We start from the raw sequence: 20175 nt of genomic DNA, 5'->3' as shown, positions 1-20175 counted from the left end.
TATAATTCACCGCAATTTCGAATAATTAGCTGTTATAACCAACCCCGTTAAGAGTGCACGGCAATTTCATATAAATTGTGTAACATTACACGCGTAATTAGATAAGAAACCCAGGCAAAGCTGCGCATTGAACTTTGGTGTAGAGGATTGATTTACCCGCTTCCCATACATTGGATTCCATCATGTGCAAGTGGCTGTTCACGATTCTGTTTTCGTCGATTAGAACTCGCAATACGTGCTCCACACTGACCCCTTACTCTCCTCTCGCATTACAGCATTCGATGATGTATACGTGAAACATCACTGCAGGGTTGTGCCGCACTCAGCAGCTCTCCGGGATTTCTTTTTTTTTCCACATATCTTTTTTGAGATCTATCATTTGCGTCCTCTCAAAGCTAAGGCGCAGTGCTTTATTGCGCTTTGGCCAATGCCCACCGTCAGAGGTAATTCCTGTTTTGCTCCATTACGGAACCACGCAGAATAACAAAACGGCTTTAGAATCTATTTTTTGGTCAATTTTGTTCGTTATTTTCACCTTGGAGGAGACCGTGAAAGACGACTTCTTGTATAAAAGGGCACACAAACTGCACAGATTCAGCAGTTGGCTCAACAGCAGCTCTAAAGTCACCATGGTAAGCAGGCCTATCCTCCTTATTCTTCTAAACGCAAAGAAAGCTTCCGATAATTGCGTCATTAAAAGATGCTAAAGATGCCGTATTAGTAATGCAGAACATTCTAATTTATGACCGCTTTTACACAAGCAGCCGACAAGGCTATTAATTTTTTGAATTGTCAACATCATTTGGTAAGTAGTGAAGGCGTAAAAACGTATCTGCAAGTTAAAGAGGCAAGCTTTCTTATATTGTGCAGTACAGCAGGTTGCAGGATGTTCGAATAACTATTTTATGTATATTTAAATTGCTTCAAACTCTTTTGATGTACACCAGCTGAAATTTTTGTGGTTCATTCAGAATAACATAATAAAGGCAAAATGAGACATTCCCTAATCGCGGCAATTTCTACAAAGGGAACCCATACGGGTTTCCCGGAAAGAAAGCCTCGCAGTTGAAGAAAAATTCGCCGTTATCCGGGACTCGTAATTGGGACCACCACCTTCCCGGTGTAGCCACTCTACCATCTCAGCTAACCAGGCGGCGGCCAGATGCTAGGGCGAAGCCGAACTTAAAAACAACTCGAAACAAAGACATGAGTTCGACGTAATAGCTCTGCGGAAACCCGCACGGTGCAGAGAATTGATTAATAAAGGGAAAATGAGACGTCCACCCAATCGTAGCGATTGCCACAAAAAAAATCCATACGGGTTCATCGAGAGAAAAGCCTCGCAGTTGACAAAAAACTTGAACTATGGTTTCCTTTGCAGCAAGGGCTACCATTGGGCGGATGTCTCAGTTTCCCTTTATCAATTACTACTCCCCACCGTGCGGATTTCAGCAGAACTATTACGTCATCTAGATAATTTTCATGGTAATAGTAACATCAGTAGCAATAGATCAATAACCACTATATTATCTGCAGTAGCACTTCATGAAAGTGTCACTGAATGGATAATTAGGAAATATCACTGGATATGGTATAAATACATCTTGTAACACTCACTGAAGAACGCCAAAAAAGCTTAAGCTGCATTTACGTATCTCCAGAGTCATAAGAACAAGCTCACAAGGGAGCGCCGCTTGATAAGATATATACTTGTACCACCGCAGATCCGTGCCTGCGTCCTCTTGGCTCTTGCCACCAGCGCTCTCGCTGGATATGCCGGCTACGGTCTCAGTTACGCCGGTCTCGGATACGCTGGTCTTGGATACGGCGGTCTTGGATACGGCTATGGTCTCGGCCACGCCTATGGTGGCCTTGGATATGGTTACGGTTTCGGCTACGCCGGCTATGCTCCAGCTGTGCACACCGTCGCCCACGCTGCTCCAGCTGTCACTACCGTTGCCCACGCCCCAGTCGCCACCTATGCCGTTGCTCCAGCCGTGACCAGGGTTGCCGCCTACCACGCCGCCCCTGCTGTTGCCACTTATGCCGCTGCTCCAGCTGTAGCCACATACGCTGCTGCTCCAGCCGTGACCAAGGTCGCTACCACCTACCACGACCCAGCTGTCACCACCGTGGCTCACGCTCCAGTCGCCGCTTACGCTGCTGCTCCGGCCGTGGCTACCTACGCCGCTGCCCCAGCTGTCACTGCCGTCCACCACACCCCAGCTGTAGCCACTGTCGCCCATGCTGCCCCAGTTGTTGCCGGTTACCACGCAGCCCCAGTCTACAACTACGGTGTTGGCACCCTTGGCTACGGTGTTGGCCACTACGGTTACGGTCACGGTCTGCTCGGCTATGGCCTGAACTACGGCTATGGTCTTGGCTCTCCCTACCACTACGGTGCACTTCTTCGCAAGAAGAAGTGTGAGTATGCATTACGTTTTATTCCGAATGGTACTTGAACTTAAGTGTGCATTGATAATATTTTCATTATGTTACTGATATCAGCGTCATATCGAGGAAAAATAGGTGCTTTCGTGGCGCTGTTCTCAAATTGTTGATAGCCCATAAAGCTATTTGTACCCCTCAAAATAAGTTTAACTAACAATATCTTCCTTTTTTATTCCGGCAGAAACCATTCATCTCTAAGGTGTTTGAAGAAAAAGAAGACGAACACATCTGCATCAGTCTGGCGCTCTCTTCGACCTCGGACACAATTGTATAATAAAGTTGTGCTTCACAACAATACAATCTCGCTTCCAATTTTTTGCTTCCATGTTTAGCTATATCTGATCATTGCTTCGGTATCTTGAACCTGCTTTGCGATTTCTCGGTTGCTTGTACAAGAGAAACAGCCTAGAACATATAGCAATTTCCATCGAAAGTTCAACGTGCAAGCATTAGGAGCTTCAAAGTGGAAAAAAGTGCGCTTGTGAGAAGTGTCAAAATCCGGGCGCGCTAGAATAGAATTGTGGGATTTTATGCTCCAAAGCCACAATTTGATTATATGGCGCACCATATAGTGGGGGACTCCAGAAGAATTTAGAGCATCCGGTGTTCTTTAACGTGCTCCTAAATCTAAGTACAAGGGTGTTCTCACCCCCTTCGAAAAGGGGGCGCTATCGCTGGGATTCGATCCCGCGACTTCGTGCTTAGAAGCCCAACACCGTAGCCACTAAGCAAGCGCGGCGTAAGTTGCACTTCGCTGCTCGAAGCGCCCGGTGTGTCGTTTGGCCTCCTGAACAACACATTGCAATGTGGTGACGGCGGCTTAAATCATGGATGCGAAACATGGAAGTCGTTCGACGTAACGGTACAGCGTTTCCGTCGCATTTACTGCTGAATTGCCAAAATAATGTTTCTTATTAAAGCGTATTGTTATGTGATAACAATGGATAAGAACAATTAAACAAGAGAATCTCCTGCCCCACGCAGTTTGGGCGAGCCGAAAGCGGTAATGAAACCCCTATACCCTATCGGACTCCGAACCTACACTTTTGAAACGTACCTGAACCCGATACATACCTAAATTGAAGAACAAAAGCGGTTGCCCACTCGGCATGAAACAGTTCAAAGTTATAGGCCCAGAACGGGCGCTCAATAGACCCACAATCATTTGGAATTAGTTCTCTCAGTGCACTCCTCTAGAACATTGTGACGATTGTCGGTGGTTCTGTAGTGTGCGAGAATGGGGACAGACGGAGGGTTTGTGTGGGTAACTATGGCCACATAGAGAGCGAAGCTTGCACTTTTTGACTATGGCGCGCCAGTTTATTCCGCGGCCGGATTGTTGTTTTAGTGGCTGCTTGAAATCACCATTTCAGTGTAAACTTCTCATTCTGTCTTTACGTCACAAAGAAACAAACGGTAACCCGGTAATATAACTACGTAAACTGCAAACCAGGCACGCAAGAATACACGGAGAGTAGAAAAAATTGTGTCTTCGAGGGGCGAAAACGCGAGAGCCAATGAAAGCAACTGCACAATTTCATGTAAGCATAACATTGCCGAGCAAATGAATACCGTGACCTACTCAGCACGACGTAATCTCGGCTGTAAACGTCACGTGGGATCTTGTTGCGTTACATGCATGAAAGGAAGAAGAAGAAGAAGTGTATCTGTTCGGTCGCTGTTTTTATGTGGTGCTCTGAGTTTTCTGGTTTTTTTGGATAGTTACGGTTGCCTTTGACGACGATTGATTAACAAGACATCGGGTGAAGATTCGACGAGACAGGCGCCTTACAGGTACGAGATTTCTTTTTTGAAGACCTCCCGCCGCTACGGTGGTCGGAAGCCGAGAACATCGTCACGAGCCTTATGCTCGTCCAAACGTAACAACCCATATGAAATACGCTACGGGCCGTAATGAAAAGCCTGGAGCCTTGCAAGCGTCACAAAACTTCATAAAGCCGGCACGTTTGGTTCTCCCCAACTCAGAATCAACTTCAGCGAATTCAGGAATGATGGCTGATGGTGAAGCCGAGACCAAGAAACCTCGCCTAGAAGACGGCAAGTACGATGATAGAACATCGACTTATGAGCTAAGTGATGAAGAAGATATGGGTGAAGATGCGCCATTTACTGTGGTAACGTATAAGAAAAAGCCACCACCATTTCACCATTATCACCATTATTTATCACCATTTCCAGTTATGCGAACTACAGAAACATGCCGGCATTATTTCCGCCTTCAAACCCAGCATAAAAACCACCCATTGGCTCTAGACATAATGAAACGTGATAGAAGTTATGTTCATATAGAAATTCAAAAAAATCTTCACATATTGCCAGAAAATGAATTTTGGAGCTCAGATATCGAATATCCTCCATGGCTGCTTACAGTTCCAAAAATTGAATTGTCAGTAGAAGGGATATTCAGCAAAAGAGACATATTCATTCAAGCTGCTCAACAACTAGCACTATACCAGATATATATGCGGTATTCAGGATACACACACGTCTATACAGACGGCTCCAGTACAGCAACCTCTTCAACTTCATCATTCATTATACCTCACCTAAACAAACAAGAATCATTTAGGTTATCTCGTGCGACTTCGTCCACAACGGCTGAACTGTTCGCAATCCTATGTGCGGTAAAATTTATATTGTCAGCAACAGAAGCGCAAAAATGGGTAATTTTCAGCGATTCACAGGCGGCTCTAACATCACTCTGCAGCACAAAGGGGAAAACATTCAGCGGCAGTATAATATATGAAACACTTAAATACCTCACAAAGGCAAGCGAAGCAAAACATGCAATAGCATTCCAGTGGATACCAGGGCATTGCAACATTCCTGGCAACACAGCAGCCGATGAAGCAGCACGACAAGCGCACCTGAAAGATGATACGGTTCCGCTCCCAATATCAAAGAATGAATTACGCTGCATTATAAGGACAACGTCTTTCAACATGTCTAGAAACACTTGGTTTGACCAGAATTCTAAGAGCTCTGACTTATATCATATTGATCCATTTATTGAATTCAAATTTTCATTGTCATTAGATAGAACTATGGAAACGCTTATTCATCGATTAAGGCTAGGCACTGCCTACACAAAGCATTTCTTGCACAGAATTGGCCGAGCGGAAACCCCCGAATGTGATTGCGGATTTGTAGATGAAGATATATATCACCTCCTTCTAGATTGCCCACATCACGACACACCAAGATGCCGACTTAAATCAGCGCTAAGTAAATTAGACCGCAGACCTTTCAGTTTAAGGAAACTTTTGGGCCCTTGGCCAACAACGGCCTTGCAGAAGAGCGCTTTAAAAGCCCTAAAGACTTTCTTTGAAGACAGCGGTATCGCTGGACGCTATTAGTGCTTTCATTGTTCTGTTCATTTCAATGTGACCCTATATATCCATCTGTTTGGGAATTATGTTATGTTGACTGCTTTGTTGTGACTGTATGTGCTAATATATTTACACGATGTATATACCACCCGCTGACTAGACAATGTGTTATTAGGCAACAGTATCGTTTGTACTTTTGAGACTTTCGACTACATAAGTGTGGAGACATTTGCCATGTATATTGTATGTACCCGCTGACCCGCTGACTAGAAAATGTGTTATTAGGCGACAGTATCGTTTCTACTTTTGAGACTTTCGACTACATAGGTGTGGAGACATTTGCAATAGTCTTCCTGTGGAAACGTTGCTTTATAAGTCCTGGTGCTTGTGTGAAATGACTATTTGATATGTAACCGTGAACCCTGAATGATGTATGACGGAACCACCCAAGAGATAAGGAGTAGCCGGCGCCTTAAATTGCGCGCCAACATCTCCTTATATCATATCAATAAAAAAAAACATGCATGAAATCTTTCAGTGTACGTTTGACACCTATAAACACTGCGCAACACTGCTCTATTTCTACAAAAATCATTCCACAGCCACGATAAGCGTTCTTCAGGCTTTCTTGTTGGCTTTTAGGTGGCACAACACTGCGTGCCACTTGGAGGTGAGTAAGTACGATCGACGCAAGGCGTATTGCAAATCGTTAGTGTCCATCATTCAGAAGCATCGTCCTCCCCTGCTTCTAATAAAAAACAGCAAACTGACTGCAATGTCAAATGCTGGGTTCTTCGTTTTCTGCAGGTTAGAAATATAGAGTTGTAATTAAAAGAATGAGAAATAAATTGACGTTGTCTCTGCGGCCACGATTTTAGGAAGGAAGGAAAGAAAACAAGAGGGAAAATGTAGAGAGGTTAAGCAGAATAAGTGTCCGATCGGCTCTTACGGCCAGGGGGATGGGATGAGGGCAGAAAAGCTAACAAAACAAGAGAAGAATAAAAAATAAAAAAATAGAATGAAACGGATCAGTTCTCCCATATCATGGTTTTGCAACGAGTCCAGCTAACCCTAAAAAATCGCACTAGCATTTATAAAGCACTTCGTGCCGACGTAGGCTGGGGCCGGGGTCCTAGAAGAATTCTGGCTTCCCTAATAGGGTGGTTGTCAACATTGTGAGCGTCAAAAAATGTGAAGCGGAAAGTCAGAGAGGCTGAAATAATCTCAAGGGTTGCGTCAATGGAAAAGAAACCTGCCATGAGTAACTGCTTAAGAGGAGAAAACGAGATCAGGAAAGAAACAATTTATGGTATCTTAAAGGGAAGCTCATATTTGAGAAATCGGGTGCAGTTTGTCACAGTCGAGGATCAAAATTCGCGCCTTCTACCAGTCACGTTGGGTATGCCCCAAGGCAGTGTGCTAGGGCCCTTGCTATTTTTGTGCTATATAAATGATATCGTAGATATAATTGATCCAACGGTTCAAATTCGATTGTTCGCCGATGACTGTATATTATTCCGTGAGGTTTGCAGCATACATGATCAAAAAGAACTAAACAAAAATCCAGATTACGTATACCAATGGTGCAACCAGTGGGGCATGGTCATAAATGCACAAAAAACAGTTTCCATTTCTATAACTAAAAAAAATCCCCTTTTCAGTATGCTTACTCCCTAGGTTCATCTACAGTTAATCATGTCGATAACTACAAACATTTAGGTGTAACGTTCACTGCTAACCTCTCCTGGAATTCACACGTTGATAACATTCGTTCCTATGCTTTCAGAAAGTTGTGTTTCCTAAGACACAAGCTTCGTAATTCACCACCAAATGTAAAACTACTATGCTATCAATCGTACATCAGACCAAAGCTAGAATATGCAAGCATAGTATGGGACTCCTACACAAAACATAACATTGATAAACTAGAAAGAATTCAAAGAAAGGCTGTTCGATTTATCTTTTCTAAATTTCGTAGTGTAGACTCTCCGTCGGAACTAATGACAACCAGTAACATACCCCTCCTTCAGTACAGAAGAAGGCAATTTCGCTTGGGCTTCCTGAATTCTCTCCTTAACCAGCAATTTGCTATTGATCCTTCCTTGTATTTATCCCTCCTATCCACAAGACATACACGACATCAACAACCAAGATCTTTAACGCCATATTTCGCAAAAACAGATGCTTATAAATTTTCCTTTTTCCCGCACACAGTGTCTCAATGGAATTCTCTACCAGAGCGCGATCGTCTTGCAACCGCGTAGCATTGTATACATTTATACATTGTGTTTTTCCTATTGTGTTTTTGCATTGTGTTTTTGCTATTTTTGCTAGTTATTTGTATCTGGATGTAAAACATAATGTATGTGCACCCATATACTCAATGTGATTTGTTAAATATGCCCGTCCTGCTTGGACCACGTTATGTGGTCTGCAGTATGTATAAATAAATAAATAAATAAATAAATAAATAAATAAATAAATAAATAAATTAAATTTCGAGGCGAGACCGGGATGCCTGAGAAGAGGCATTTATAAAGTGACATATAAGAATGAAGAAGCGGCATGTGCTTGCTCCGGTCAAGCTCGCGAAACGATGGAGCATGTTTCATTAGAATGTAAAGACGTCTACCCAGTGGTCGATTGAGGCACCACTGGCCTCCTTGATGCGCTTAGGTTCAGCGAGAGCAGTAGAAAAGTAAGCATGTCCGCAGTAGGGATTAGTAAGAGGCGATTGGAGGATGGGTGGAATAAAAGTAAGGAAACCACAAAAAACGGAGCCGTACAAAAGCACAGTTCGCAACAGGGGATCATAAAATTTGGTTGTGGAAGTTCATAGTGTTTTTTTTTATTCTTTAACCAAGGTAGGACATTAGGCAGTATAATAGCAAGAGCTTGATGCCACAGCCGTTCCAAAGGTGATGCTCATAACATCCGTCCATCCATCCATCCAACCGAGCGCGGTGCTGAGGGCTTTTCTTTGTGTATTAAAACGGCGAAACACAGAGAAGGTGCGCTATTCTCTTTTTGCACCCGCAAAACATCACAATTTGGACTTTTGGCGATTCCGCTGTGGTAATAGTACGAATTGACATAAAAGCTGCTTAAAGCCAAAAGCGACAAATTAGAGTTATATCCCGTCGTGGTAAGTAATCGGAAGGCAGAGCTTCAGACCAGCATCCAGCGAACAAAGGCACTGGTTTGTAGAGTCTGCCGAATTCGATTAGGCAACAAGCGCATGGAGCTTCCCCACAGCGTCTGTTCTTAACACCAGGACCGTGACGCAATCGGCACTGGTAAGTGAAATCTAGCGGCTGCATCTGCTTCTCGTTTCCAAGAATACCACGATGACTGGGCAACCGTTGAAATACGATTCCATGTCCTTTCCCAACTGGTCAATGGCAAATTTCTCGTGTGTCCTCGAAAAGTCGTTCATGGTGTCAACGGCTGCAGGCAGAGAGCAAGCTCTGGAGGGTGGCCTTGTAATCGCAGAACATGGATCATCCCTGGAGTGTTTCCTGATCAATCAATTGAGTCGCTGTACGCAGAGCTGGAAGTTCAACAGCCGTCCTTGATCTCAAGTGCGAAGTCTTGAATTTTATCAGTGTAGATTTTGCTGGGACAAATACTGCAACTGCTCAACCGGAGTGCACGACCTACCCATCGGTTTAAACATGGAAGCAGTCACTGTGGACCTCATGCAGTAGCAATAATGCTGCCTGCTTCAATGCTGCTGACAGCATTTGCCCCTTATTCATGATGCCTGGAATGGTAAGGCATACACGAGGCAAACGCAGAGACCTCATTGGCAATGAAGGCCATGCTACCGGGACGTAATTGGAAGGTAGCGATGTTCTGTGAGTAGTCAAGAGGCGGCTAAAACTGTTAAGCGGCCTATTTTTTGGCAGGCAAGCCAAATGGTGAAAGCATATACTTGCTATAGGTCGAAAATGCAGTCTTAAAGTGTCGACTGCAATGTAGGTTCATAAGGGTGGCCACGCACTATGGGGATTGTGCCTGCTGTGGATGCACACTTAGGGAGGCTGAGGCACATCAGAAATACCTGAGCTTGTACACTCTTGTGTGCACGAAGGTTCGTTTTACTGGTGATTCCCAGCACGGAGAGGCTATATCTTAGGACCGTCATAAATAATGCAAGGTATAGCTGTGGCATCTATTGCACAGATGCAACGCAAGACTTCCCGCCGACTAATTTGAATACATGGGCTATTGCAGTCAACATCTTCTTCGTGTGTGAAATATGTGGCGTCCAACACAAATCGGGGTCTTTGATGACTCCAAGCAAACGGTGTTTTAATTCGTAAGCGATTACTTATCCACTAATGCAGATAATCTATAGTGTCATTGTTCTGCGCGTAAATGGGAGCAATCAGCACTTTTCTGATGATAGCGCTAGGCCTTTCATATGCAGGTAAGAAGAGGTTTGGGTGACCACCTTCTGCAGCCACGATCCTATCAGTGGACGTGTCGCGCCTGACGTCCAGGTGCAGGTATTATAGGCATAGGTGGATATCTGGACCGTCGTTGGCGATGTCCGTACAAGGCCTAACAGTAGCATTGGCATCAGGCAGTGCGGGTACGGTAAAATGCAGTTTCTGAAGTAGCTCACAGGCCAAAGATCCCTCGCGACCAGATTTGCCGAACAGGCGTGACTGATCTCATGGCGAATGTATATCTATATGCTCATGGGTAAAATTATCGTCGGCCAGCGCAACGCCGCCACGTGTTATAACTGCTGAAGCTGCTGTTGGGTGCTCCTATGATATCTCATACGTCTTCGGATATTGTCTGTGCAGAAGCTATTTTCAGCTATCGTAAAGTACTGTTTGAGGAGGCGCCGCCATTAGTTATATTGCACAGACAAAGCGCACATTATTTTGCTTGGTTGTATACTAAAGGCAATGCTCCTGCTGCCACTTTGCTTGCGCAACAGTTCTCTTTAGCAGGAAATGTATGCGGGGAGTGCTACGTGCTTCGCATTGTTACCAGGAGCGCTTTATCACCAATTACGTGCGTTGGATGCTTAGTTTGTGCTTGTTATTCGTTGAGACGTGTGCTGTTCTGTACGTTTTATGCGGGATTCCACAGAGTGTATGCAGTCTTCGCTTGCCTTTGCCGACAGCTTGAAGCCTCTGTATGACGTGGGTAAGAGCCAATGGTCCTGGCCCTGCACTGCCGACGGGATTGGCCCAAATTTTGATAACGGACACGGGCATTATAAATGCCTACCAACTAGACTGCAACTTCTTCGTTCTAAAAAAAAAAGCAATGGCTGCGAGCTTGTTACCAAACCTCCCGGTTTGTTACCAGTGTCCAGATTTGTGGGGAGTCATTATAAAGCAATATACAGCATCAGAGAAAACATCCGAGGCGTTTCGATGGCATGCTTTATCAGCATGCATCGCCGTTTACTAAGCGTCCAATGGAGTGCGTTGGCTAAAGCGGTCGTTAAATAAACGAAGATGCCTCCGAGAAACTTTTGTCCGCCTTTGTGCACGCGGCTATTTTCACTTCATGATGCTTCTTTTGTCAAAATAGATTTTTTTGCTTTTTGAGCTCTTCAAGTACTGCGAAATTCGCTTTTAAAAACAGTCACTCATTTGCTCGCCTCCTTTTTCTCTACGATGGTGAAGTATATTTGCAATATTCGCAGAAAACTCAAGCAGTTTGGTATAGAAGGAATAGCCTGAGTCACACTCTAAAAACCATGTACAAATACGTTTCACTCTATTGCCTACAATATATATATTGCACTGGTGCCATGTATAATAAGTGACGAATATAACATTCTTCGAGGTTTTGCCACGTACGACGCTGTTGCTGCGGAACTTTATTCAATAACAAATATGCCTCCGTCAAGGCCTATCTCGTTAAACGTAAATAAGGCGCATTTAAAACAAAGATTCAACGCATCAGATACCCTTAAGATGTGTCGATCACGTGCTGGGGTTCGTGGGCCGAAATCTGGCGTCAAACGGAGGGTCGCTTTCATGCGCCGCCAGAGTAGCTCAAATGTGCTAGCCGGCCTGCGCTATACCGGGGCGTCGCACTAACCTGGCTACGCAGACAAATGCCTTCATTCTAAAATAAACCTTAAGCATGTGTGCTGGTGCCGCCATCCGAACTCCTAAAGGGTGCTTCTAAATTCCAAACATGCTACTAATTTGAACTCGGTGATCCGGGTTACGGAAAACCGGTCTCGCCTACATCCCTGTTTACGACATTTCGCCTACCGCTCCTTCCAAGCGCTACTGAGTGAATGCCGGCCAGTATGAGCAATTACTTACTGTGATAACGCGGACTTTCACTCGATGTTTTCTTGTTGTATGCGGTGCGATTGATGCATCCGCCGTGACGTTGAACGACGGTTGCGAAATTCATTTTTAGGCGCTATTTTTTATGCACAGAGAAGACCGTTTTGTAATCTCTTCCTCCAAATTGTTCTTTGAGTCCATTCGTTGCTTCCGCCTGTAGTAAGAATACCTGGATTAGAGGGATTATATTTAAAAGTAAAGGTTTCGCATGCAGACATGAGCGTATAGTAAACCATCGAAGGTGTACCGCGACATAACAGTCTGTGCTCCTCGCCCCAATTTACTATCTTGCCATAATGCACTATTCAGTCAACAGGCTTTCATCAAGTTAGAAATTTCGTTTCACAGCGGAGCTGTTAATGCGAGTATTATCGCGCTGAAGGACGTTATATGCCAGTCATCACGGGAAATACATGATGTTTTCTATCATGCGTCATTATAGCCTGTGGAAGAATACGCCTTCTTGCACACACACCAAAAAAGAAGAAATATATCATTGTGATTTGTACAAACGCTGCACTCCCCCTTGATATGTCCTCTTTAAGCATCAACACGGCATCAAAAATCGGCAAGCACTGGTCGCCATATTTTGTCGGATGCCTTTTTTTTTCTTTTGAATTGTGACCATAGTGACTAATAAACATTATGACGCAAACTGTGCAGACGGGAAATAATATTAAGTATGTCAAAATATAGATATAAAAAACTGAATCGAGTACGGTACTTAAGAAAAAGCGGTTTTCGAATAAGAAATGAAAAGCCCAGTATTCCTAATTTTTAAACAAAGTAAACCAATATTTGCTCACAATTCGATTTGAAAGTATAACGCTCACTTAAGACACATAATACATCCGTGCATTATGCCATTCATCACTAGACAATGGGGCGCTGCAAAAAAACAGCTTTGACTCATCTATTGCACCCTGGAAATAACAGTAATCAAACAAGGGAAGAGCAGCCATTAGACGCACATAATAAGGGGCTTTATTTAAATGAGATAAGTGTGATACTACAACACCGCTAAGGAATTGAAGAATGCTAAGGGTGAGCAGGTAAGGATTTGTGTTCTCTAAATGAGGGATGTCAATTCGAGGATAAGCAAAGAGCGAAGTTTTCTTATTGAATGGCTGGGAATTTCGAATCCGAGGTTTGTTGCTTTGGGTGATCACTCACACAGCACAGGTCCTTTTTCTACAACACTTTTTGCATCAGTATGTGTCCATCAAGACTCCAATGACGGTTGCTATCATTTGTATTTGAATAGAAGTGAATAATAAAGGACTTCAAATAGTGAATCCACGAATAGAATACAAACTGAATAAGAGTATTCGATCTGTATTACAAGTTTACATTATTCGCTCAACTGCCAAAACATAACTGAGAGCTTGCAGAGGCCATTTTATGAAGCATATCAAATACCGAGCTCAGGTTTCTAAATTAGCATTTCGAGATAATTATTTTGCGTAACGCACATTGCCGAGGAGGGAGGCAGTGTTGAACTCTGTAGTTCCTAAATAAAGTTGCACGAGAAGGTAATAATAGTTTGGTTATTTAGATTTCTGGTGGCGGAGTGCAGTCGTGCGAGAACATTTAAATATTATTTGAGTTCTAACTTGTTTAGTGTGGTGGTAAATCATTTACAGTTGGTTTGGTGAAATATTCACAACTAAAAACTCTGTATAGCCTATAAAAAATGTTCTGCCACGAATGTATGCATTACCATTTTCGTGCTAAAATCTGAATTTTGAGGTATTAAAACTGTGTTGCTTGTATGATATCTTGATTATTGCAGGATTAAATTATTGTCTTTATATGACACTCAAAACGGGCATACTGTGAGAGCTCACTAAAACGACACCATCAACAAGATACATCGCAAGATTAGGAGCGCATTACACATGTAACAACACTTGCAAATTTCTCCAAAAAATTTGGGAGACCCTACACTGCGGTGGGAATATTAAGCGCGTTAAAAGCCTGCCATATATCCAACATGATACGGCAGCAACATTTCATCCCTTACATGCCAATGCCAGGCAATCGCATAAACCACGCATCTCCACAGTGAAAATCGCAACGAAATGAGAACATTATATATATATATATATAAATGATTTATTTATTTCGAAAATTTTGCGTTTAGGTTCACTATTTATTATTTCACTATTCATTCACTATTCGTTCACTATTTATTTTCACGATTTATTTATTTCGAAATTTTGCGATTTATTATTTCGAATCTTGCGTTTAGGTTCACTATGAAATATTTAAGTTTTTTTTTCAAAGAAAGTCCTTCGACTTTCCTCCAGTTTAAGGCACTCGATCCAAATTTTGGCGGCATAAAAATACCACGGAACGTCTATCAGCTGCAGCCAACCACCATGCGCGTCCGATTTTTCATGCCCGTGAAGGCAATGCGAATCATGATTGGGATAATGCTTGAGTATGAGCTGTTAATTACCAATGCATGAATCATTCAGTGCATGTGCAAGTCCAGTACACGTGTCCAGGATTAAAAACAAGGCGACAGTATACATTGAACTTAGTGGCCACGAATTTATTTACAGCCTCACATGCCATAGATTCCAAGATATGCGATTGAACATTTACGATTTCTTTTTATTCCATTTCAAATCTTACTGCGTGCCGCACGAGGACGGCTTACCCTTCCCTGCGCACTACGACGTATGATGCCCTCTTACTCTTAAATGTAACGCTACGCCATGCTGCACCGAGTATCGCATCCTGTTTTTCTTTTTTTCAACGATTCGCTATCTACTCTCACAAGCGTCCTCGTCAAGGTTGAGGCGCGGTCTTTCATTACACTTCGGCCAACGTACACTCAAAATTCGCGCCTTCTACCAGTCACGTCGGGTGTGCCCCAAGGCAGTGTGCTAGGGCCCTTGCTATTTTTGTGCTGTATAAATGATATCGTACATATAATTGATCCAACGGTTCAAATTCGATTGTTCGCCGATGACTGTATATTATTCCGTGAGGTTTGCAGCATACATGATCAAAAAGAACTAAACAAAAATCTAGATTACGTATACCAATGGTGCAACCAGTGGGGCATGGTCATAAATGCACAAAAAACAGTTTCCATTTCTATACCTAAAAAAAAATCCCCTTTTCAGTATGCTTACTCCCTAGGTTCATCTACAGTTAATCATGTCGATAACTACAAACATTTAGGTGTAACGTTCACTGCTAACCTCTCCTGGAATTCACACGTTGATAACATTCGTTCCTATGCTTTCAGAAAGTTGTGTTTCCTAAGACACAAGCTTCGTAATTCACCACCAAATGTAAAACTACTATGCTATCAATCATACATCAGACCAAAGCTAGAATATGCAAGCATAGTATGGGACTCCTACACAAAACATAACATTGATAAACTAGAAAGAATTCAAAGAAAGGCTGTTCGATTTATCTTTTCTAAATTTCGTAGTGTAGACTCTCCGTCGGAACTAATGACAACCAGTAACATACCCCTCCTTCAGTACAGAAGAAGGCAATTTCGCTTGGGCTTCCTGAATTCTCTCCTTAACCAGCAATTTGCTATTGATCCTTCCTTGTATTTATCCCTCCTATCCACAAGACATACACGACATCAACAACCAAGATCTTTAACGCCATATTTCGCAAAAACAGATGCTTATAAATTTTCCTTTTTCCCGCACACAGTGTCTCAATGGAATTCTCTACCAGAGCGCGATCGTCTTGCAACCGCGTAGCATTGTATACATTTATACATTGTGTTTTTCCTATTGTGTTTTTGCATTGTGTTTTTGCTATTTTTGCTAGTTATTTGTATCTGGATGTAAAACATAATGTATGTGCACCCATATACTCAATGTGATTTGTTAAATATGCCCGTCCTGCTTGGACCACGTTATGTGGTCTGCAGTATGTATAAATAAATAAATAAATAAATAAATAAATAAATAAATAAATAAATAAATAAATAAATAAATAAATAAATAAATAAATAAATAAAATTTCGAGGCGAGACCGGGATGCCTGAGAACAGGCATTTATAAAGTGACATATAAGAATGAAGAAGCGGCATGTGCTTGCTCCGGTCAAGCTCGCGAAACGATGGAGCATGTTTCATTAGAATGTAAAGACGTCTACCCAGTGGTCGATTGAGGCACCACTGGCCTCCTTGATGCGCTTAGGTTCAGCGAGAGCAGTAGAAAAGTAAGCATGTCCGCAGTAGGGATTAGTAAGAGGCGATTGGAGGATGGGTGGAATAAAAGTAAGGAAACCACAAAAAACGGAGCCGTACAAAAGCACAGTTCGCAACAGGGGATCATAAAATTTGGTTGTGGAAGTTCATAGTGTTTTTTTTTATTCTTTAACCAAGGTAGGACATTAGGCAGTATAATAGCAAGAGCTTGATGCCACAGCCGTTCCAAAGGTGATGCTCATAACATCCGTCCATCCATCCATCCAACCGAGCGCGGTGCTGAGGGCTTTTCTTTGTGTATTAAAACGGCGAAACACAGAGAAGGTGCGCTATTCTCTTTTTGCACCCGCAAAACATCACAATTTGGACTTTTGGCGATTCCGCTGTGGTAATAGTACGAATTGACATAAAAGCTGCTTAAAGCCAAAAGCGACAAATTAGAGTTATATCCCGTCGTGGTAAGTAATCGGAAGGCAGAGCTTCAGACCAGCATCCAGCGAACAAAGGCACTGGTTTGTAGAGTCTGCCGAATTCGATTAGGGAACAAGCGCATGGAGCTTCCCCACAGCGTCTGTTCTTAACACCAGGACCGTGACGCAATCGGCACTGGTAAGTGAAATCTAGCGGCTGCATCTGCTTCTCGTTTCCAAGAATACCACGATGACTGGGCAACCGTTGAAATACGATTCCATGTCCTTTCCCAACTGGTCAATGGCAAATTTCTCGTGTGTCCTCGAAAAGTCGTTCATAGCATTAGTGCCATTAAATCATCCATTAATCTTGAATCGTTAGCTCATCGAAGGAAAATTTCACGGCTATGCCTGTTTCAAAATCTATACTATAATCGCCCTGACCTGAGAACCACCCTTTTAGTGCCACCCATACGGACATCACGACGTCTTTTCAATTCTATGAGTATACAACGCATAACTGGTTCGACAAACACATTTAATAAGTCTTTCTTACCATTGGCGATTGAAGAATGGAACTCGATTCCAGAACCATTAGTCAATGAACGTGACAACTCAAAATTCAGGCAGCTCATATCGGCTCACTTTGCCAAATAATCTCATAATCGGTAAACATTTCCTGCTTTTTTCATGTATCCAACGCGTATTTCACTTTGTGGTTTCTTCCTTAAGATGGGACATAACAAATGTCACATTTTCTGCTTTTACTTGTGTGTATATATGTCTGTATTGAATTGCATTTTTGTATTGAATTGAATATTGTATTGAATTTAATTTTATATTGAATTGTATTGCAACCTTTTTATTCAATTGCAAACATATGCGGAGCTCAACTGCTTGTGTGTTCTTTGCGTCTTTGCCTTCAACCACGGTTCCATAACAATGTATAGCGTTACTTTGCCTGTCTGTCTTTTTATTTTGCTTTATAATTATATGACCACGTGAATACTTCTCTTGTTAACCCCCCCCCCTTATGTAATGCCCAATAGGGCCCTTAAGGGATAATAAACGATGATGATGATGATGATGATGGTGTCAACGGCTGCAGGCAGAGAGCAAGCTCTGGAGGGTGGCCTTGTAATCGCAGAACATGGATCATCCCTGGAGTGTTTCCTGATCAATCAATTGAGTCGCTGTACGCAGAGCTGGAAGTTCAACAGCCGTCCTTGATCTCAAGTGCGAAGTCTTGAATTTTATCAGTGTAGATTTTGCTGGGACAAATACTGCAACTGCTCAACCGGAGTGCACGACCTACCCATCGGTTTAAACATGGAAGCAGTCACTGTGGACCTCATGCAGTAGCAATAATGATGCCTGCTTCCATGCTGCTGACAGCATTTGCCCCTTATTCATGATGCCTGGAATGGTAAGGCATACTCGAGGCAAACGCAGAGACCACATTGGCAACGAAGGCCATGCTACCGGGACGTAATTGGAAGGTAGCGATGTTCTGTGAGTAGTCAAGAGGCGGCTAAAACTGTTAAGCGGCCTATTTTTTGGCAGGCAAGCCAAATGGTGAAAGCATATACTTGCTATAGGTCGAAAATGCAGTCTTAAAGTGTCGACTGCAATGTAGGTTCATAAGGGTGGCCACGCACTATGGGGATTGTGCCTGCTGTGGATGCACACTTAGGGAGGCTGAGGCACATCAGAAATACCTGAGCTTGTACACTCTTGTGTGCACGAAGGTTCGTTTTACTGGTGATTCCCAGCACGGAGAGGCTATATCTTAGGACCGTCATAAATAATGCAAGGTATAGCTGTGGCATCTATTGCACAGATGCAACGCAAGACTTCCCGCCGACTAATTTGAATACATAGGCTATTGCAGTCAACATCTTCTTCGTGTGTGAAATATGTGGCGTCCAACACAAATCGGGGTCTTTGATGACTCCAAGCAAACGGTGTTTTAATTCGTAAGCGATTACTTATCCACTAATGCAGATAATCTATAGTGCCATTGTTCTGCGCGTAAATGGGAGCAATCAGCACTTTTCTGATGATAGCGCTAGGCCTTTCATATGCAGGTAAGAAGAGGTTTGGGTGACCACCTTCTGCAGCCACGATCCTATCAGTGGACGTGTCGCGCCTGACGTCCAGGTGCAGGTATTATAGGCATAGGTGGATATCTGGACCGTCGTTGGCGATGTCCGTACAAGGCCTAACAGTAGCATTGGCATCAGGCAGTGCGGGTACGGTAAAATGCAGTTTCTGAAGTAGCTCACAGGCCAAAGATCCCTCGCGACCAGATTTGCCGAACAGGCGTGACTGATCTCATGGCGAATGTATATCTATATGCTCATGGGTAAAATTATCGTCGGCCAGCGCAACGCCGCCACGTGTTATAACTGCTGAAGCTGCTGTTGGGTGCTCCTATGATATCTCATACGTCTTCGGATATTGTCTGTGCAGAAGCTATGTTCAGCTATCGTAAAGTACTGTTTGAGGAGGCGCCGCCATTAGTTATATTGCACAGACAAAGCGCACATTATTTTGCTTGGTTGTATACTAAAGGCAATGCTCCTGCTGCCACTTTGCTTGCGCAACAGTTCTCTTTAGCAGGAAATGTATGCGGGGAGTGCTACGTGCATCGCATTGTTACCAGGAGCGCTTTATCACCAATTACGTGCGTTGGATGCTTAGTTTGTGTTTGTTATTCGTTGAGACGTGTGCTGTTCTGTACGTTTTATGCGGGATTCCACAGAGTGTATACAGTCTTCGCTTGCCTTTGCCGACAGCTTGAAGCCTCTGTATGACGTGGGTAAGAGCCAATGGTCCTGGCCCTGCACTGCCGACGGGATTGGCCCAAATTTTGATAACGGACACGGGCATTATAAATGCCTACCAACTAGACTGCAACTTCTTCGTTCTAAAAAAAAAAGCAATGGCTGCGAGCTTGTTACCAAACCTCCCGGTTTGTTACCAGTGTCCAGATTTGTGGGGAGTCATTATAAAGCAATATACAGCATCAGAGAAAACATCCGAGGCGTTTCGATGGCATGCTTTATCAGCATGCATCGCCGTTTACTAAGCGTCCAATGGAGTGCGTTGGCTAAAGCGGTCGTTAAATAAACGAAGATGCCTCCGAGAAACTTTTGTCCGCCTTTGTGCACGCGGCTATTTTCCCTTCATGATGCTTCTTTTGTCAAAATAGATTTTTTTTTCTTTTTGAGCTCTTCAAGTACTGCGAAATTCGCTTTTAAAAACAGTCACTCATTTGCTCGCCTCCTTTTTCTCTACGATGGTGAAGTATATTTGCAATATTCGCAGAAAACTCAAGCAGTTTGGTATAGAAGGAATAGCCTGAGTCACACTCTAAAAACCATGTACAAATACGTTTCACTCTATTGCCTACAATATATATATTGCACTGG

General features: G+C 43.2%; 1 protein-coding gene across 1 annotated transcript; it reads left to right on the top strand.

Moving 5' to 3' along the window:
* Positions 1-613: 613 nt before the first annotated feature.
* On the top strand, positions 614-2751 carry LOC139056055 (cuticle protein 63-like). Its single transcript, XM_070533880.1, has 3 exons — positions 614-632; positions 1725-2424; positions 2633-2751. Coding segments are annotated over exons 1-3 (705 nt in total). The 5' UTR covers positions 614-629; the 3' UTR covers positions 2635-2751.
* Positions 2752-20175: the final 17424 nt, after the last annotated feature.

This window comes from Dermacentor albipictus, chromosome 2 (genome assembly GCF_038994185.2).
Source record: "Dermacentor albipictus isolate Rhodes 1998 colony chromosome 2, USDA_Dalb.pri_finalv2, whole genome shotgun sequence".
NCBI classification, from domain to species: domain Eukaryota; kingdom Metazoa; phylum Arthropoda; class Arachnida; order Ixodida; family Ixodidae; genus Dermacentor; species Dermacentor albipictus.
This window is presented reverse-complemented; position numbering and strand designations above follow the sequence as displayed.